At 47.9% G+C, this 21,100-nt stretch overlaps 1 protein-coding gene and 1 long non-coding RNA gene across 4 annotated transcripts; one reads left to right on the forward strand and one right to left on the reverse strand.

The window, feature by feature from the left end:
- Positions 1–62: 62 nt before the first annotated feature.
- LOC132646270 (uncharacterized) lies at positions 63–3,987 on the forward strand. Its single transcript, XR_009584386.1, has 2 exons — positions 63–194; positions 2,353–3,987. It is a non-coding gene; the product is annotated as an uncharacterized LOC132646270 (long non-coding RNA).
- On the reverse strand, positions 1,009–20,729 carry Fxr2 (FMR1 autosomal homolog 2). Of its 3 annotated transcripts, none has more exons than XM_021648210.2 (17): positions 20,303–20,728; positions 11,732–11,784; positions 11,114–11,207; positions 10,338–10,409; positions 10,089–10,237; positions 9,568–9,661; positions 7,890–8,006; positions 4,826–4,996; positions 4,574–4,652; positions 4,140–4,249; positions 3,535–3,621; positions 3,036–3,264; positions 2,657–2,854; positions 2,374–2,574; positions 2,194–2,289; positions 1,953–2,053; positions 1,009–1,698 (listed from the first exon to the last, which is right to left on the reverse strand). In XM_021648210.2, the coding sequence occupies exons 1-17, from the start codon at positions 20,381–20,383 to the stop codon at positions 1,603–1,605; spliced, it is 2,028 nt and encodes a 675-aa protein (XP_021503885.1). In that variant the 5' UTR covers positions 20,384–20,728; the 3' UTR covers positions 1,009–1,602. The 3 variants fall into 3 exon arrangements, with proteins under 3 accessions (XP_021503885.1, XP_021503886.1, XP_060219418.1); XM_021648211.2 differs by having other exon boundaries at positions 2,194–2,286; positions 20,303–20,727; XM_060363435.1 differs by having other exon boundaries at positions 1,009–2,053; positions 20,303–20,729.
- Between the last annotated feature and the right edge of the window lie 371 nt (positions 20,730–21,100).

The following is a 21,100-nucleotide window of genomic DNA, read 5'->3' on the forward strand; positions in this document are numbered from 1 at the left end:
CGCTGCCACTCCATTACAGCAAGTTTCCCCGTTAAGTCAAACCAGGAGGGAGCCAAAGGCCGCTGCACCCGGAGATACACAGCCTCTGCCCTTACCAGTTCAAGATGAGGAAGCAGCGGCTAACTCGACTGAGCGAAGAGCGTGGCCGGCAGGAAGCACACTTACCCTCTGGAATAGCCACCGCTCTGATACAGGTCTGCATGTCTTTAACGATATACACAAATTATACACATAATTGATCTGAGACAGCGTATGGCCCTCTGCCTCCTGAGTGCCTGATTCATCTTTTTAGAAAGTTTCCCTACACAGGGTTTCCTTGTTATCTCTGTCCAGACTCTGTAGAGGAGGCTGGCCGGGATCTCAAGAGATCTGCTTCCCAAGTGCTAGGGATCAAAGGCCTGCGCCGCCGCCACCCAGCTGGTACAATTTTAAGGTTGGCCCTGGTTCCTCAGAAGGCATTTAAGGGCCACCCCCAGTGTACTGTGCTGTCCAAACCACGTGTGGACTTTCCTAATCTGAGTCACTTCCTCTTTACCCTTGAGACCCCAGGAGCTGAGGCCACAGATGTGGATTCTGGAGCCAGGGCAACACCAGGCCAGAAACACAAGCTGACCCTCCTGAGTTCTATACGCCCTGACGAGGAAACCCATTTCCCCTCTACTTAAGGCCCAGCCTGTGCCCCAGGCCCCAGGTAATCGGATTAAACAGCCAGCTCAGGCTCTCAGCTCCTGGCAGGAACAGATTTTAGCATTCTGGCCTAGCCTCCTGTGACTCAGGACTTAGGAGTGGCCCAACTATCAAGTAACCAAGGGGTGGGGAAAGCGCTAGACCTGAAGCACAGTCCTCTGGACCAGAAAAACACATGAGCATGCAGAGTTAAGTGTAGAGTGTAGAGAGTCATCCTCCTGACAGAAGGAGCTAATAAAGAACAAGAGCCAGGGACCAGTGCACATCAGTCCAGGAGTCAAAAGGCCTAACTTGGGGCAAAGACAACATGAAAAACACAAGGCCATTTGAATTTTTTTATTCTCTTTTTAAATACTGTACAGTGAAAAATAAATACGCCTTCTCATCCACCAGACAAGGGTATCCCCAACGCCCCGGGGGACCTTGTCACCCCTTCGTACACACCCCTGGTTCTACTCCAAAACCTTCCCCATGCCTCCCACCCACAAATACCCTCACTATCCCCGTCTTCCACAGTGATGAGGCCCCAGAAATGGGGGGTACAGGATGGGAGGAGGGATAGCAGGGGAGCCCCCCTGAACTGTCAAATCTGGGTGAGTCAAGGAGCACCCCCACCAACAGGCGGAGAATGGGGGTGTTCAGAGGTCGGGGCATTAGAGGATAAAGGCACATCCAGTCTGATAGGGAAGGGGAGGCTCCCCTCACCCTGGGGGGTAGGGTGGACAAGAGGGAGGGGGTATGACCCTGTTACACACCCCTCCACTAGCTCCTGGAGGTTGGGGGGGACCCAAGCTGCTGTGCCACCCCCCTCCCCCGTAGATAAGAGCAGCTCCAGCGTAGGTCAGTTGGACCCATGAGGGCCATGGTGGTGGGCAGCAAGCGAGATGGAGAGAGGAGGGATGTGGACTGGAGGTTTTATGAAACCCCATTCACCAAACTACCCAACTCCAGGGGGGCAGAGAGCTCCCCATTCTCCGAGGGGCCCTTGGGAAGCTTGCTAACAGAGTCACCCTAAAGAGAGGGGGAGGAAAAAGAAAGCAATTCATGAATACACCAGGGGTAGGCAGTCCTCATTACAGAGAGACCTGGAGACCAGGGCCTAGGCTCTAGTCACCGTGAGCCTCGTCTCCTGTTTGTGCAAGCTCTGGCCTATTGTCAGCTTAACCAGATAGAGCCAATTCAGCAACTCTGATATTTCTTAGGGAAGTTTTCTGTGTCCCTGCCTCAAACTTAAGAGTGGGGTAAGCTGCATCTTGACTACCTACCTTCTGTCCTGAAAGAGAATCCTCTGAGGGTTTCGTGCGTTCCAGAGGTGGCCGCTGGCGGCTCTGAGACTCTGCCCGTGAGATATAGTCTGCCACAGTCACTAGGAAAAGCGGAGAATCAAGACTCAGGAACTGGGGAATCCATCTCCACCATTCCCCCTGAACCCACCCCTGGCTTTCTAGAGCACAAGGCATCCCATTCTCAGCTCCAGGAAGGCTCATCCTGCCCGTGTCGGCTGACCTGGCTGGCGGTCTCCACTGATGGACCCATCAGTTCGGTTACCACGATTGCGGCGGCGGCGGCTGCGATTACGTCTCTGGGGTCTTGCTTCGTCTTCTGTGGAGTAAAGAAAAGTCATATGCCCGCCCACCCATCTTTCCTTCTTTCTCACACCCCTAGGAATCCAGGCTTGCTCCTCACCCAGGCCATTCTCTGTCATGTTAGGACCATCAGACTCCAGGCCTCCATCCATGACAGTCCGGTCTTCATCAGTGCGGCGGCGGCGGGAACGGCGACGGCGGGCACTTGCTGGAGGGGGTTCACCAGGCTCTGAATCAACTGGGGGCTCTGGTTCTGATGTGTCCAATAGGCTGTAAGGATTGCTGTCTGGATCCTTTAGCACTGACGAGAGGAAGGAAGAGGCTGGGAGTCAGGGGACCACTATTCTCTCCTTTGGACCACAAATCTGACCCCAGCTCTCTACCTGAGCTAATAGAGGACGAGTTATATCTTGAGGTAGGCCGGGGAACAGGTGGGGGTCCCCTTCCCCGGCCCCCAATCGGCCGCCTCCGGCTTTCTTCTCCACGACTTGGGTGATCTCGGTCACCAGGTCCTGCTCGATTAGACTCCTCTCTTTTTTCTGACTCTGTCTCAGAAGCTGTGGATGGGTCTGAGCTGGGGCCTGAAGGATACAGAAGAGTTTATTCGGAGCTGCTGCTGCTTGCCCTAGGAATTCAGCCACCTCCACAGGCAAACCAGAATTCTTCCTATCACTCACAAGCACCCAAGTCAGTCACTTCCTCACTGCTTTTCCCAGTCTCCACCCAATCACCCGTGCCCCACACTGCTCCACAGCTGCTCACCATAGGCAGCACCAGCAGTCCTCCGGCCCCGGCCTCGGCCCCCGTAGCTGCCCCCGTAGGTTCTGGTCGCATGCAGGGAGGAGGAGGAGCTCTCATCTGTGGTATAGCCGGCCTTGTCACTGCCACCACCACTGCCGCCCCGTCCACTTCCAGGTGGGCGAAAGCCCAGCCCAATCTGCCGAAGCTGCTCATCAATTTGCAGTCTCTCCAAGCGAAGCTGTTCAACCTCCTGGTTGGAAAGGTGGACAACAGGAAAATTAAGACAATGGACAGTCCCATTCCTTCATGCGTCTCTATCCATGTGGTCCTCTGCAGCTAAGCTTTTGGGACTTAGGCTTAGGAAGACAAAGGCTTAAAAAGAACATTTTGGGATACAGCCCCAGAGCCAAAATACCCACCAACAGACAGGGCAGCCAAAGCTTATACTTATACAGTCAAAGCTTATACAGCAAGCTTTGCCAGCCCAGTTTACCCGTCTCCCAGGTTTCTGAAACAGTACCTGCAGGTAGGAAAGGTGATACTCTAGCAGGGCCTGGGCATTACTGATGTTCTCTCGGGTGCCAACAAATATGAAGGGAACCATTCCCTGCAGAAAAGACCAGAAGCAAGCTTAGAAGTCAGTAAGGTGTGAAGACACACGTGACCTTAGCACGCAGGAACTAGACACAGGAGCAGAATGAACTTAAAGCCATCCCTAGCTACTCAGTAAAGTGAAGTTCAACCTGAGCCACGTGAGATTCTGTCTCAAAAATTACTACCTCCCACTTTCAAAGACAGGCGTGGTGGCGCATACTTTTAGCCCCACACTGGGGAGGCTGAGGTAGGCAGGTCTCTGTCAACTGAGTTTAAGGCCGGCCTGGTTCACAAAGTAAGTTCCAGGCAAGTCAGGGCTATATATTGAGTCCCTATTTGGAAAAAAAAAAAAAAAAAAAACAACAAAGAAAACCAAAAAGTCAAAGATTGAAATGTTAAGCCCACCCCTCAGACAGGCTCAGTCTACGAGGGCGAACAAAAGGTTCTGTCCCACCCCCTATAGTCTTCAGCCCTCAGAAAACAGCACCTCTGACTTCTGAAAACCAACTTCCAGGCCCCTGTGCCCCATACCTCCTCCCTGGGGTTCTTCTTGTCGTTATCACCTTCCACACGAACCCTCACCACTCCAGACTTATCCACAATTTCTTGAATCACTTTCCCATTCTTTCCAATCACTTTGCCTAAACAGAAAAAGAAGGAATTAGGCTCTTAATTATTATTATTATTATTATTATGGAAATAAAACTCTTCTATAGCCTCTTATCGACATATATTGTCCCTAATTAATTCATTCTCTTGGATCTAGAAATCTCAAACTCTCCCTGGGACAAAAATGCTACAACCCCTACAAACTTCTTATTCCCTTTTGGTCATTCATATGCCAGAGTATTTATTCCATACCCATAAGACTAGAAGTCTATGGAATGGCAACAACCAAAATTGTTTTCAAAACTCTGCCATCTGGGCCCTAACTTTATTCCTTTTCTGCACACACTCAAACTCACCAACCAGGTTCCTGGGCACTTGTACAGAGTCCTCGGAAAATTCCAGATAGCTTCGGGCCTGTCGGCATGCCTCTGGCGTCTATAGAAAGAGTAAACTAAAACAGAACCTGAATGCCCCTGCAGTCTCTGACTTTGAAGAAATAAGCTGTCAATTAGGCAGGCAGGAAGTCACCATAACTCAGACTTGTTTCCCACCTCAGCCTCTGTCCCCTCTGTCCCACAAAGGGCCCAAAACCCTGATCTTTTGCTGACCTCCCCATAGATGCGGAAAGTACAGGTCTCTTCACCCAACTCGATGGCAGTCACTCCTGGCACTTTTCGGGCCTGCTGGATGTTGGCACCGTGAGTCCCAATTGCCAGACCCATCAGGTCCTCTCGAACTGTAAACTCCTCTTGGAACGCTGCTGCCAACTGCTTGCTTGTCTGAAAGAAAGACACACTGTGAGATCCCAGCAGTGGAATCTTAGAACACATGTCCTAGGTGCCTAATGCTTTCTATAGTTGAAATGTGTGTATGCTGGAGGGGAATGTGTGAAGAAAACCCATGTGAAAGGAAACCAGAACCACCTGTAATCCGGTAGCCACTAACACCACCACAGACAGCTGAGGCACCTTTAAATACAGGGCCTAAGCCAGGTACGGTGGCGCACACCTGTGATCCCAGCATCCAGGAGGCAGAAGCAGGCGAGTCTGTGAGTTTGAGGCCAGCCTGGTCTACAAATGAGCCCAGGCCAGTCAGGACTACACAGAGAAACCCTGTTTAGAAAAACCAAAATAAATAAATAAAATAATAACCAATTTTTAAGTGTATGAGCGTTTTTCCTGCATGTGTGTCTGTGCACCAATGTGTACATTTGTTGTTCCAGGGGGCCAGAAGAGGACTCAGATGCCTTGGAACTGCAGTTACAGATGGTTAAGATGGTTCCTGCCTGTACTGGGACCTGGGTAGAGTCAGCTTTTATACCCATGGTTTTTCACACTCTAGGCAGATGCTGTATCACTCAGCTATAGCCCTGACAGTTATTTTAAAACAGTTTATTGTCGGCCAGTGGTTAAGAACTTGCCGAAAGTGTAGAAGGCTCTCGATTTATTCCCCAGCAGAGATAAAAAGAATGATGTTGGAAGGGTGAACACGAAAAAAAGTATTAGCTAGTATTAGCTGGGTACAAAGGCACCTTTAACCCTAGCACTAGAAAGGCAGAGACAGGTAGATCTCTTGAGTTTAGACCAGTCTGGTCTACATAGAGCAAGTTCTAGGTCAGCCAAAGCCAGAGTGACCATGTCTCAAAAAGACAAGAAAAGCTGGGTGGCAATGGCTCACGAATTTAATTCAGTACTTAGAGGCGAGTAGACCTCTGTGAGTTCCAAGGCCAGGCTGGTCTACAGAAGTTGAGTCCAGGGGCACCTGGAAACACGGCTCAGAAGCTAAGAGCACTGGCTGCTCTTCCAAAGGTCCTGAGTTCAATTCCTAGCCACCACATAGTGGCTCATAAGCATCTATACTGTGATCTGATGCCCTCTTCTGGCGTGCAGGGATACAGGCTGGCAAAATACTATATAAATAAAGTATTTTTTTTAAAAAAAAGTGAGTCCAGGACAGCTACGGCTGTCTTGAAAAAGCAAAAAACAAACAAAAAGATAAGAGAAAGAATATCAAGCAGGAGTTAAACAAAGACAGGATCTCTTCACATAGCCTTGATAGCCTTGCTGTGCTAGAACTATCCATGTAGACCAGGCTGTCCTAGAACTCAAGAGGTCTGCCTGCCTCTGCCTTCAACTGCTAGAATTAAAGACGTGCACCGCCATACCTGGCATGGCAAGTATTTCTGGAGAAAAGTGCACATATCCTCCTGCCTCCATCTTCAGAATGCTGGGATTACAGGCCTGTGCCACCATGCCAAACTGATGTGGTGCTGGGCACCCAACAGTAAGCAATTCGCTTACTTACGGCATGTTAGCACAAAAGGAGAAAACTGAGTTCTAGTTGAGAAGAGAACTCTAGCCATTGTTAAAATCTATGTGTTAAGTCCTGCTGAGGACCAGTTTTTTTTTCTCAGCACCCATTTGGCAGCTCACAACCACCACGGAATCCAATGCTATCTTCTGACCTCCAGACACCATTCATGCAGGCAAAACACTCAAACACATAAAATAAATCTTGAAGAAACCCTGCTCCATTGGAACTGGCAGAGATTATCAAGGAGAAGGAGTGATGACTTTTCACTTGCCAGTCCCCTCCTCAGCAGCAGAAATGACTGCTGCAATACACTCTGTACACTGTCTCAGGGAAAAAGCCTCCCAAACAATCAGCTCACTCAACACATGGAGTCAGAGCTCCAATTCAATCAAAACACACGTACTGCATACTCATTTAAAACGTTTTCTTTCTGAAAAGGAAACCTGATAATCACAGGCTATCAGAACTCAAAAGCTTACAGGAGAGCTGAGGGTGCGCTCAGTAAAGGACACTTGCCTAGCAAGCGACAGGCCCCACGTTCCATCATCAGACCAGGAGAGAAAAACAAAAAGGACAACTTGGGGTTGGGGGTGTAGGTCAGCTGATACAGCACTTGCTTAGCATGCAGGAAGCTCTAAGTTAGACCCTCAAGTAAAACAAAACAGACATAGAGGCTACACCTGCAATCCCAGCACTAGGAAGGTAGAGGCAGAAGGATCAAAGGTTAAATGTCACCACTGGCTACAAAACAAGTTTGAAGTCAATCGAAGATACAAGACACCCTATCTTAAAAAAAGAAGAGAGAGAGAAGAAGAGGAGGAGGAGACAGCAGAAGCAGAAGCCATGGCCGCTGCCAGCAGCCAGGCATGGTGGCACATGCCTTTAATTCCAGCACTCAGGGAGGCAGAGGCAGGCAGGTCTCTATGTCCTGGTGAGCCAGGACAGCCAGGGCTACACAGAGAAACCCTGTCTTGGAAAACAAACAAACAAACAAACAAACAAACCCCAAGCAAACCAGCCAGGCAGTTGTGGTGCACGCCTTTGATCCCAGCACTATGAGAGGCAGAAGCAGGTGGATTTCTGTGAGTTCTGGGACAGCCAAGGCTACACAGAGAAGCCCTGTCTTAAAAACAAAAAACAAAACCAACAACAAAACAAAATGCCCACAATGGAAACAAAAACAGCAAAACAAAAAAAAAGTTAAAGTTATACCAAGCCAGAGAACACTGTCCTCTGGAGATTATGAGAAAAAGCAGTCATCCAGGATTAATGACCTAGTAGCTTTGGTCTATTTCAGAAACAAAATGAAAAAGGAAAGGACAATATTGTTCAACACGAGAAACAGCAGCCAAAGCCTACCTCTAGGTGCTTAGTAGCTTCTTCATTGCGAGACATGAGCAGCAATTTGGTGCGAAGGCTTCGGAAATGCATATCACCCAGCAAAGATGCCCTCTTCACAGGGGCTTCTGTGGTTGACTGGGAAAATGAACAGAAAGTACTGAAAGCAAAATACAGGGGCTGGAGGAATCGCTCAGCCGTTAGAGCACTGACTGCTCTGCCAGAGGACCTGGATTCAATCCCCAGCACCCACATGGCAGCTCACAGCTGTAATTCCAGTACCAAGAGATCTGACATTCTCACATACACACACGCACACTAAAAATAAATAAAATCATTAAAAAAAAGGAAAGAAAAAAGCAAAATACACACCAGGGGAGCATTAAAGACTCCGAATCAGAATGCCAGAGTCCCTGAAAAAAAGCAGGTGTCAAGAAATGAAGATTTGTTTGTTTGTTTGTTTGTTTGACTGGTTTGGTTTTTAGAGACAGGGGTTTCTCTGTGTAGCCCTGGCTGTCTTGGAACTCAGTCTGTAGATCAGGCTGGCTTTGAACTCACAGAGATCCACTTGCCTCTGCCTGTCTCCCAAGAGCTTGCTAAGATTAAAGGTATGTGCCACCATCACCTGGCAAGAACTTAGGTTTAGAATGAGGCATGGTAGCAATGTTTATCCTCTCAGAATGAGGGAAGATAAAGCAGGAAAACTGTCTCAAACCCAAGGGCAGCTTCAGTTTAATAGTGAATACAGGACAGCCAGGGGGGCACAGTAAGATCTTGTCTCAAAAGGAAACTAAAAAGCAATGTGGAAGGCTACAGGAAAATTATTGTAACACAGCAACTGAATAGCTAAATACTGACAGAAGTCACTTGACAATGAGGAGCAAGTGCAAGGTGAGTTATACAGTGCTTTTTTTTTTTTCTTAAAGATTTATAGCAGGGGGCAGTGGTACACACCTTTAATCTCAGGACTTGGGTGAGAGAGGCAGGTGGATCCCTGTGAGTTTGAGGCCACCCTGTTTACATAGCAATTCCCAAGACAGCTAAAACTACATAGTAAGGACCTGTCTCAACAACAACAAAAACAAAAGCAAAAAGATTTATCTATTTATGTGTGTCTCTCTGTGTGTGAAAATGCTATTTGCACGTGAGTGCAAAGGCTAGAAGAGAGTGTCAGGTGCCCTGGAACCTGGTGTTGGAGAGGTCTATAAGACACACGGAGAAGGCTGGGACAGGAATGCCCCCAGCGCTGGCTGGCACACTGGCTGGCTGGCTCTGGGTTCAGTGAAGATACTCTGCCACGTGTAGGATGATTAAGAAGGGTACCTGATACCAACACTTCAGGGTTTCCCAACCTACTCACACACATGGAAATACGGATATACACACAGAGATGAAAATATATCCAAGGGCTGGGCTACAACAGCTAAATGGCAGGGCACTTTTCTAGAGCACACATGTGCACGAAAATTACGGTTTAATCTTTAGCATAAAAAAAAAAATGGGGAAGGGGCAAATTACGGTCACACGTGAAGAAACTAAGGAAAGGCGAGTCTACCTGGGTCCAGAAGTGTTAGAAGCAATAAAGTCCCAAAAAGTAAGCGTGAGCACAGTCTGCCATATCCGCTCTGGGAAAAGTTTAAAAAGGGAAAAGGAAACATTGTTGAAAAGGCTTATATTAAATTCAAGCGTGAAAACTCACCAGAATGAAGAGCTCACTGTTTGTGATGTTGAGAAAGATGCAGTTGGCTCCCAGTGCTTTCTTGAACTCTTTATGGACATTTTCGTTGGAGCAGCTGCAGAAAAGAGTGAAGTGCTCAGGACAGGAGGCAGAGAGAAGTTCAGGGTCAAAATGGAGGGAGGGGAAAATGAGAAAGGTAGAGCCACTGTTAAAAAAACAGGGATTAAGAAAACTACTTTTTGAAAATAACAAGGCACAATGGCACACACTTTTGATCCCAGCACTTGGAAGGCAGAGGCAGACAGATGTTTGTGACTTCAAGGCCAGCCTGAGCTGTGTAGTGAGGCCCTATCTCAAAACAAACAAAACAAAGACAAGAAAAAGATGAACAAAGATGAAATGGAAGGGGTACAGAATATTATGCAAAAAGGTCCTCACAGGGCCAAAGATAGAAAGAAATGAAGGGAGTGGAAGATCTAGGAGAAATAGGACAGAAGCTGGCATTGCAGAGAGCCCTAATTCCCACCCTCTCCAACACTCACGCCTCTCTGAGATCCTCAGGCACAGCCATGGTAACCTTGAAGAAGCTGCCTTTGGTTGCAAGGGGATTGGGATTAACTGGCCGAAGTCTTTCCAGGGTGACAATCTCATTGTAGGTAGCATCACAGGCAGCGTACTCAATGACATAGAACTGGCAGGAAAAGAAAGCATATAGCCCGAGTATGCACTGCTGCCTCTCCATGAGCAAAACAACAGCTTTAAGAGTTCCCCAAAGGGCGTCAGTCACTCACATCTCCCTTCATCATCCGCACCCTCGCCAGCCACCAGCCACAAGGTTCCTGTTCATTAGCTCTTGAATAGACCTGAAAAGGTCAGAAATACAGAGACATGGTATTGAAGAATCAAGAACTGGAAAAATCATTAAAATATCTGAGAAGCATTCTTAACCCACAAAAAAGAAACCAGAGTAAGGAGATACTGAAAATATGAGGTCACTGAGTTTTATCTATTTCATTTTTATAGTAGGTAAGAGTTAGCCAAGCCCAAGTTCAAGTCCCGGAGCTCATGGCTGTCCTGACTACCACTCAGGAGCACTGGCACACTCATTCCCTGCACATACACATACTAATTCATACTAAAGAAAAAAGATGGGGTCTCACTATGCTGCCCAGGATAACCCCAAACTCTTGGGCTTATATGATCCTCTCCCCTCAGCCTTTCAAGTATTGAAACTAGGGCTCTGGATATATTTCAGTGAAGAATGTTTGCCTCACGTGTTCAAGGCCCACGTGTGTATGTGCGTGTGTATCTGTCTCTCTCTCTTAAACACACACTGGAATCATAGGAGCTAGACTTTAAGTGGATTTAACACAAATGAATCAGATCCCTTAAAACTGGTACCCCAAGGTCTCACACCCACAAAGAACAGAACTGCTGCATTCTACTTTACTGGCTACATGGCTAAATATGGGGGCTCAGATGAGGAAGGAATCAAATCAGTAAGTCAAAAACCCAGAATCCTGAGAAAGCAAGCCGACAGTGGAAAGGTGGCCCTCACAGCCCTTACCTCGACTTCATCTCCTTCTGTGATCTCCTTGTTGTAGTCAGCTGGAGGTGGGAGTCGGACATCCCCAAAAGGAATCTGTCTCTCACTCTGCCAGCTACAACACAAACAGTGACATGAAAGCTCTTCACATGATGTAATTGTCCACTTCCTCACAGAGGGTTACTCCCTGGGCTAGCCCACCTTTTTTTTTTTTTTTTTAAGATTTACTTATTTATACATATGAGCACTTTATTTGCATGTATGCCTGCATGACAGAAGAGATCAGATCGCATTATAGGTGGTTGTCAGCCACTATGTGGTTGCTGGGAATCGAACTAAGGACCTCTGGAAGAGCAGACAGTGATCTTAACTGCTGAGCCATCTCTCCAGGCCCCTGCTAGCCCACTTTTACCCTTCCTGGTAGTTAAGAGTCGAAACCCAGGCCCTGTTCCAACTACCAACTTGCTACCAACTATCAAGTGCCCAAAACCTGCATCAAGCTACCTGCCTTTCCCCCTGGAATTTCCATCCAAACCCTTAGCTCCCTGACAGCTACAGCAGGCCTCACAGAACTCAGCAGCCCCACTTTTTCACTCTACTTTTAGGATTCAGTATCCTTGTCTATTCACAAGATCTTACTTGTTTTCAAAGAAGATAGTGACAGAATCTTCATGGACATCCTTCACAAAGCCCTAAAAAAAAATTAAAAAAGAAAAGAAAAAAAAAAACATAAGTGAAAATACATTTTACCATCACCTTAGCCATCAGAAAGAGGTATCAGAAACCGGAGTTTCAACTAGAGATGTAAGCAGTCTACACACAGCAAGAATGACTATTTTAGAAAAAAATATAAACAATGAGAGAAAGCCAGGCATGGTGGCACATGCCTGTAACCCTAGCATTCAGGGAGGCAGAGGCAGGTGGACCTCTGTGGGTTCAAGGCCAGCCTGGTCTACAAATCGACTCCAGGGCAGCCAAGGCTACACAGAGAAACCCTGTCTCAAAAAATCAAAAGGGGAAAAAATGAGAGAAAGGAAATGGCATAGACAAAATCTACAAATAACATGGAATAGGAACAAAGTAGAACCTGCACGGGAGCATGCTGGGAACTGGTGGCCTCCCTATCTGACTGCCTCCTGGAGTGCTAACCAACATGCCAGGGTTCAATTAAAATACCAGCAACTTCCACCAAGGCTAAGAATATCTCACAAGATAGTGTACGGCTGTACTAGAACACTAGAGGATATCAGGGCCTGCCAAGAGGGAGGGTCTGACTCCCCCAAATACCTAGCAGACTTAGTACCCAGAGCCCAAGTCCTTGGAGAATAAATGGATCACTAAAGAACTTCAAAATAATAAGCAGTTTACAAAAGAAAGTATGGTTTAAAAGATGTCAGTCTAAATAAAAAGACCCCAATCTCAAGAGCATGCCGAAAGGAAATCATTCAATAGTTGGCTTACTTCCTCTTATCCTAAGAAGCCAAAACTGTGTGTCCCACCTACACTCTCAGTTATCCTGTCTTTTCTCCAGGCTTTTCACACAATGATTTCTAATTTTGACAAAGTTCAATTCCTTATTTTTTACAAACTATGCTTTCAGTTTCATATCTAAGAAACTTCTGGAATTCAAATCCAAAAGTTTTTTACTATGTCTTCTAGAAATTTTATGGTAGTGTTTGAAATCACATTGTACATGGGTGTGCTTGTGCATGGAGGTCAGAGGACAACTTATGGAAGCTGGCTCTCTTTCACCATGAGGGTTGTAGGATCAAACTCAGGTCCACAGCCTTGATGGCAGATACTTCTACCCACTGAGCCATCTCCCTTGACCAAGTTTTTTACTTTAGAGATAGCAGCCCAGGCTGGTCTCAAACTCATATGCAGCAGAGCCTTTCACTTCTTTCCTCTTCCTATCTCCCAGCGCTGTCATTACCTGTTCATTTGGTGCTGACAGTGCAAGCTTTATTGCTGTTACACTTCCAGTTCCGATGTTGCTTTTGGTTATTATACATTAGTTTGTACCTCCTGGTTTTTTTTATAAAACTGGAAAGATAGTTTGGAGAAAGGATGGTGCTTTCAACAAATGGTGCTGGAAAAACTAGACAGCCACAGACAAAAAAAAAAAAAGCACTTTGATACATCTTCACCATTCACCTCAAAAATCTGAAATGGAGCGAGGCGTGGTGGTGCATGCCTTTGATCCCAGCACTCTATAGGGAGACAGAGACAGGCATATCTCTGTGAATTCGAGTCCAGCCCAGTCTACAGAGTGAGTTCCAGGACAGCCAGGGCTACACAGAGAAACTCTGTCTCAGAAACACCAAAACCAAGCAACCAAACAAACAAAACATCTTTTTAAATGGGGGCTGGAGAAATGGCTCAGCAATTAAGGCCACTTGCTACTCTAGCAGCAGACCCAGGCTCACACCCCAGCACCCACATGGGTGACTCACGACTACCTGTGACAACAATTCTAAAGGACCCTCTTCTGTCCAGTGTGACAGGCGGCACACACACTGACATTCATTTGCATCAAGTTTTAAAAAATTGTGAAACATTTATTATTTTTGTTATGTACAGGTGAGTGGGTCTGCTTGTGGATGTTGAGTGCAGACGCCCAAGGAGGCCCACGGTTCACTTGTGAACCGTGATGTAGGTGCTGGAATTGAACCACGGTCCTCTGCAAGAGCAAGTACTTTTAACTGCTGAGGTTGTCTCTCCAGACCTAAGAGAGAAAGAAGAAATTTAACACATAAGCCAGCCGTGGCTTATGTAGTACAGCACTCAAGAACTGAGGGCAGAAAGCACAATTTTATGGCCTTCTTTGGCAAAATCATGTGTTGGCACCAGGCATGCAAGCAATGCACATACATACACGGGTGTGTGTGTGTGTGTGTGTGTGTGTGTAGAAAGATGATAGATAAGTACAGACAGACAGAATACCCAGACACAGGCTGAGTATGGTGGTACATATCTTCCCAGGTCCCAGGACTGAGAAGCAGAGTTCCAGGCTACCCGGACAAACGTAGTGAGACACTGCCACAAACACAACAAACAAACACTGCCAGGTGGCGGTGTCCCACACTGTTAATTCCAACACTCAGAGGCAGAGAGGCCTGCAGATCTGAGTTCCAGGTGTCATGTTTTCTGACATACACAGTGAGACACAGAGAAATGATGTCTTGAAAAAAACCCAAGCGACAGACAGAGATAATTAGGGGGCTCTGGCTGGAGTATATAGTTCAGTGTGGTGTGTACCCACCAAGTACAAGGCTGATTCAATCCTCAACATCAAAACCAGCAAGAAAGGCAGGTTCTTCAAAAGGCTAGCACTATGCAAGGCCCAGCCCCAAGCACAGGGACTAGGACAGTAGCAAAGCTTAGGAGAAAATGTACAGAGCATTAGAGTGCACAGCTCCCACCTCACAGAACCAGCCAACCACGGACTGTATCGCTCTTTTCTTGTAATGGGAGAATCTAAAACTGGACTTTGCTCTAGAAACAACCTACTAAAGCTGTTTTGGGAACACTCTTACTATCCAGCCCCAGCTGGCGTAGAACCTGTCGTGTACACCAGGCTGTTTCGTGGGACTCAAGAGATCTACCTGCCTGTATCTCTCAAGTACTGGGATAACATGCATCGTCTAATACGTCCAGTTTTGTGTCATATGCATATATGTAAGGCTAGAAATTCCTCTATGTCCCTCCATCCTATTTTTTTGAGGTAAAGTCCTTCACCAAGCCTGGACTGACCAATAAGCCCCTGGGTTCCTGTTTCTGCCTGCCAATGCTAAGCTCACAGAGATCTGCAACTATACCAAGTCACTTATGCTGGTTTTGGGGATCCAAACTCAGGTCCTCATGTTGGTATAGCAAGCACTGAGCCATCTTCCCAACCCTACTACTTCTTTAAAAAAATAAAGAAATAAAGTTACTTATTTACACCAGGCAGTGGTGGCATACACTTTTAATCCCAGCACTCCAGGAAGCAGATGCAGGCTGATTTCTGTGAGTTCAAGGCCAGCCTGAACTACAGAGCAAGTTCCAGGACAGCCAGGGCTACGCAGAGAAACCCTGTCTTAAGAAATAAGATGCATTCATTTAATTTTGTGTGTATGAATGTCTGGCCTGCATGTGTGTACCAGCAGGACTTGTATTCCTGATTCCAGTGGGGGTCACAAGAGAGTGTTGGATCCCGTGGAACTAAAGTTAGGGACAACTAAGAGCAACTATGTGGGTGCTTGGAACCGAACCCCAGTCCCCTGAAAAGCAACAAGTGCTCTAAACCAGTAAGACATCTCTCCAGCTCCCTACTTTTTTTGAGGGGAGGGGAAGGACAGTCTTTTCTCTTAGAGCTTTACTACCACCCAAAGTGTGGACTAGTTACCACAACCCCGCTTGGTTCTTAACCTTTTCTTCCTCAAAAATGTTTATCTTCTCTTCTTCAGAACCAATACCCATTCTTACTCATCTCCACATAACTCTTCCAAGGCACTTCCACTCCTCAGCATTCGCCTAGGTCCCTTTTCCCTCAGTTTGTCTGAGGCAGGATCTCATGTAGAATACACTATGTAGGTGAGGAGAACCTTGACCTCCTGATCCTCCCAACTGCTAAATTCCAGTGATGCATCACCAAGCCTAACCTTTTTTTTTTTGGGGGGGGGAGGATATATGACTTTTCAGGGTTTTTAGTCGTCAAATGCAGAGGTCTGGTTCATTTCAGCACCTTCACTGTCAAGCCAGGGGAAGGCACTGCTTCAGCTCCTCTGCCTTCTCCCTGTCTGTGCTGACCAGGGTGGAAGGACCTCTGCTGCAGCCAACCCTGGACTTCATGCTCTCCTTGTTCTTCTTGACATCCTTCTACCTGGCTGTGAGCAGAAAGTCCTTGATTTCCTCAATGTTCTGAGGCTTGGCAGCTGGTGTTCAGATCTGATGACCGCACCCAAAAAAACTCAGTGGCCAGAACTGAAGAGAATGGAAAACACCAAGCCTAACCTTTTATAAAACTCTTTATCCAAATGTCCATCTCCAAGACTTTTCTTTCTCTCAGTGGGGTAAATGCAGATTTATTGATGAAAGAGGCAGAGATCAGGCTTAGTAGCATATACTTCTAATCCCAGCACTTGGAAGGAAGGCAGGTGGATCTGCGTTCAAGACTAGCCTGATTGAGACAGTGAGTTAGTTCCAGGACAGCCAGGGGTACCTGACTTTAAATAAATAAGATAGACAGACAGACAACAATTCTTGAGAGAGAGGGTCCAAGAAAAAAAATACCCATCTCCAAGTGTTGGATTATCAAAACACTTAACTCTTTATCAAACACATTCTAAGGAGAAAAAAGGAAGTGGCAAAGTCATAATCACTTGGCTGCCTCTTTCATAGACTCTCACTCCTGCCTGGATATAAGCATTCACAAAGGCTATGCCTACGGCTCTAATTCTCTTCTACTATGAACTGGCCCATAAAGTGAGTAGCACTATTACCTTTTTTTTTTTTTAACCCCAACTTCCAAAGCAGAAATGCTAATCCTTCTTTAGCAGCACAACCCAACGCCACTTACCCTTATCCCTCCAGTGTTATTTTTCCCTTCAACTATTTTCCAGAATTACTCTCTTCCCAACTTCATATTCCAGTTCTCTTTCTGCCTCTTAATTCTACCTCTTCACTTCAGATGCAAGGTTTTCGTTGGAGGACAACAAAGATGGCAAGGAAACGTGAACTTCTGTGTGGCCTATGCCACTGGGGAAATAATCTGTTAGAAAACCATCTAAACCCAGAAAGTGATCTGATTCAAAGGCTGCAGCATTCTCTGGCTTAGCCCTGCCAGATTAAGGAAGACCGCTCTAGACACTTCAGCTGCCTTAATTAGAAGACATGAAACTATTCTCCATCTTCACTACTCAAAAGGAATTCTACAAGAAAAGCAAAGAGCCAAGGCAAAAGCCATGCTTTGATGTTAACAAGGTCCCATTAAGGAAAGAATGCTGAAACAGTGGTGGTGCACGACTTCAGTCCCAGAACTCAGCACTCGGGAGGCAGAGGCAGGCAGATCTCGGTGAGTTCCAGGACAATCTCAACAGAGTGAGTTCCTGAACAGCTATGGCTATACAGAGAAACCCTGCCCTCCCCAAACAAAACAGAAAATAGCATTGACTATGGTAGAAAGTGAGCTTCTATTTCATGTGGAAAAGTAGAACTTAAAGAATGACAATAGAGCCAGGTGAGATGGCTCAGGCCTGAAATCTACTAAGCGGGAGGAAGAGCTGGGAGAACCACAAGTTCCAGACTGGAGGGCAATGACATTGCCCCTCGCACAAAAACACACAGACAAAAGGATCAAAAACACATGATGAAGTTGGGGTTGGTGGAGTGCACCTGTAATCCCAGCCCTTGGGAAGTAAGACCAGGAGTTCAAGGTCACCCTCAGCTAAAAAGATAGCTTCCGCCACCTGAGACTCACCTTAAAACAAAGCAAAACACATAATCAACCCTGACAGAAAAGGAAAGCCTGAAAGGGTGGTTATAAAATAACTTAGATTTCAGATATGGGATCTATCTACCCTGAGAAAAAAAATAAAACACAATTCTGAGAGAGAAGAAAGGGATCTCCCAAAATTTACGGATCAAAAAGACAGGTTAACACTCCTTCACTCACACCAAAGTTTGCTGAGTCATGAATATTAATCAACAAGGTTAGATAAGTAGATAAGTATCCACATTATACTGAGTTAAAGAAAGATTAGCCCAAATTTTAGGGATTTTTTTTTTTTAAACTCCGCTACAGAGCAGAAAGTGCTGCAGTGGCCAGAGTTCAAAATCTATATTACTTGGCTTTTACTCAACTGTTAACTCTGAATCAAAAATCCTGCTGGCCCCTCACTCAAATCTATCACTGCTACGGCCCACAGATAAAAACGACAACACTCGAAGAGGTTTCTGCTGGATCCACATGTGTAACAGAAAACACGCCCTTCCCAACCATCTCATATGGCTAATTTGAACTGAGCGCTCATTTTTCCCAGCTGCCTATGGTTCCCATGGGTCCTTAAAACAGCAGCAAGTATCTCGCTCTCATACTCAGTTTAAGAATCACTCTTCAAACTAGCTGTGGTTGTGGATGCTTTCAATGCCAGCGATCAGCAGACGCAGATACATCCCAATGGAGTTTGAGGCCAGCCTGGTCTCCACAGTGAGTTCCAGGGCAGCCAGTGCTACGTAGAGAGATTCTGTCCCCCAAAAGCAAATGAGGAAAAAAAAAAACAAACAAACTTTTTTTTGGAATTCAACATCTGGGGGTGAGGATACAAAGGAAGGTTAACATATATGAAGAAAAATGTGACTAGCATCTTTTGTTTGTTTTGTTCTGGACACAGGACTTCATTTCCCACACTGGTTTTGAACTTCAACCATCCTACGTCAGCCTTGCAAGTACTAGGAGTGCGTACCCACCATACACTGTTTTAACAAAGGTAATACAAGTCTGAGGAAAAGAATACTAAAGCATAAATGTGTCCAAGCAGAACCCAAAAGGAATTAAGAGACTTTGTAACACAGAAAACAGAAATGTTAAAGATATTCTTCAACTCAGAAGAAAAGTACCAAGAGTTAGGACTGTGACAGGGTCAGAATCAGCTGGGAACCTTCTTCAGGAACTTGTGTGTAGCACACAGGACAGGCGGACATGAGTGATGATACACAAGAAAACAGAACTACCAAGATAAAGAGCCCAAGACTTAATTGAGAGGCTAAATTAAAACTAATAGATATGTGTACCCATAGACACTGGGTGAAGAACTTGATCAGAAAAGGCAAAAATGGCATTTACAGTGGGTAAAACACTATCAGTTGAGCCGGGGGCAGAAACCATCCACAGCAAGGGCAAAATCAAGTCCTTTTTCAGCTACAAAAAGATACAATTTCATAGTAGAGTCAGAGAAAGCAATCTCCAAGGGCGTGAGAAGTAAGGAAAGGAGGCAGTTCTCACCATCTAATACTGTGAAAACCTTTTCTCTTCTGAGTAAAAGAGTAAGAGAGGAATCCAAAGTTTCTGAGACAATTCCACACACAAAAGGATTCTCAGAATCCCACCCATGAGATGAAAAAACAAAACAACAACAACAACAAAAAACCTGGGGGTCTTAATCTAACTTGGAGAGGGGACCCGGAATGGACTCAGACACAGGGTGTGGGATGGATATGTGGATAGTGAGAAGAAGAAGAAGAAGAGAGAGAAAAAAAAAAGTTCTGGTGTGGTATGGTGGTTCAAGGGTGTAATCCCAGGCTGAGGAAGAAGTACAGAAGAGTTCAAGTTCAGCCTGAGCTGGCGAGAGCTGTATACCCAGACCTCGTACCAACCACACCCCCCAAACTAGTTGAAAGGAATCAAACCTTGGAAAAAAAAGGGGGGGGGGCTGAAACAAGCAATTCTGAATGATACTTTTCTTTCCAAAAAGATTGTCAGCAAGCAGAAATGTTGTTGGAGTAAGAACACAGTCTTGGTGAGTCGCTTAAACTTAAGAAAATGTACGAATGACCTAGATATGTCAGGAGTCAAAGAAGAAACTCGAATCCATTCCTGGGTAGCTGGCTTTGGAGTAAATGTGTGGTGGGGCCACAGATTCGTCCAACAAAACCACTTTATGGCTGGCTGACTGAGAGAACCTAGGGCCAAAGGTGCTAAATAACGCCAACGAGTTCTGACCGGGAACAGGAATATAAGATGAAAGTTGAGTAAATTTTGGTCTAGAGCCAGTAGGCAGGAGCCTCCCCGATGACCGAAGAGCTAATACGGGACAGTGGGCATTCCCAAGGGGGTCATGTGGGAAAAGAAAGAGACTCCCCCACGTGCTCGGGCCGCAGGGAAGGCTGATTGCTCGCTCAAGTATCCTATCTACTAAGAGACAAGAAAAGTGGACGCGAGGCTGGGAAAGGGGTTTCTCCAGGGGGACCAGGAGCGCCCACCCCTGCCCAGTAATGACCCGATGCCCATGCTTTCAGCTGAGGAGAAAAGCAGGTGTAGGAGCCGGCTGGGGGGGGGGGAGACCCACGGGGGTTCACGCCCACGGTCTCCCCGGGAGGGTTTCGAGTGGGAGCGTGAGTCGCAGGTCCAGAGGGTCGGGACTGAGCTCCAGAAACTCGATCCCGCCCCGCGGCTCCCCGCCCCGGCTGGGGGAGGGGGCCAGGGTGTCCCGGGCCGGCGCGCCTTCTCACCTTGTAGAAGGCTCCGTTGGAGCCCCGCACCTCGACGGGCAGCCCCGGCTCCACGTCCCCCCCAGAGGCCAGGCCGCCCATGGCGCCGCCGCCACCTCCGACCGCGCCGGCGGCGGCCGAGGCAGAGCTCTGCGCGCGGGCCGGGCCGGGCCCCCGGCGTCTCCCGGGAGGAGGAGCCGGAGGGGGAGCCGCGGGGGGCGGGAGCCGGGCCGGTCCCACGGCGGCCCTGCTACAGCCGACGAGCAGGGGGCCGGGGCCGGGCCGCTCCCCGTCCGCCGCCGCCTTGGTCTCCGCCACCGTGAGGGAAACGGCCGCCGCCGCCGCCGCCGCCTTCGTCACCTCGGCTTCCGCCCGCCGGCGCCCCCGCTGCTGCCTCAGTCCCGGGACCCGCCGCTGCCGCTGCCGCTCCACGGCCTCCACCTCCCCCTGCCGCCGCCGCCGCCGCCGCCGCCTACTGCGCAGGCGCACAGGGCACCCGCCCGCCGCGCGCCGAGCCGGAGGGCCAGGGCGCAGGCGTCCCGGCGAGCGACCCAGCTCCCGCTCGCCAGCGCGTCAGGGCTCCCTCGCTCCCGGCCACTCTCTCACGCCCCCTCCCGGCGGCTCCTCTGCGCCTGCGCGCGGCCCGGCGCACGCTCTCCCTGCGCCGCCGCCGCCGCCCGGGCCTCGCCCCGCCCCACAGCCCCGGAAGCGAGCCAATCGGCGGGAGGGCGGGGCGGGGCGCGCGCCGCGGGGTCGGACTTCCGCCCGCCGCGAGCGAGCCCCGCGGAGCCTGGGCGGAGCGGCGGGCATGCGCCGCGG

The sequence above is a fragment of the Meriones unguiculatus genome, chromosome 11 (assembly GCF_030254825.1).
Source record: "Meriones unguiculatus strain TT.TT164.6M chromosome 11, Bangor_MerUng_6.1, whole genome shotgun sequence".
Classification (NCBI taxonomy): Eukaryota; Metazoa; Chordata; class Mammalia; order Rodentia; family Muridae; genus Meriones; species Meriones unguiculatus.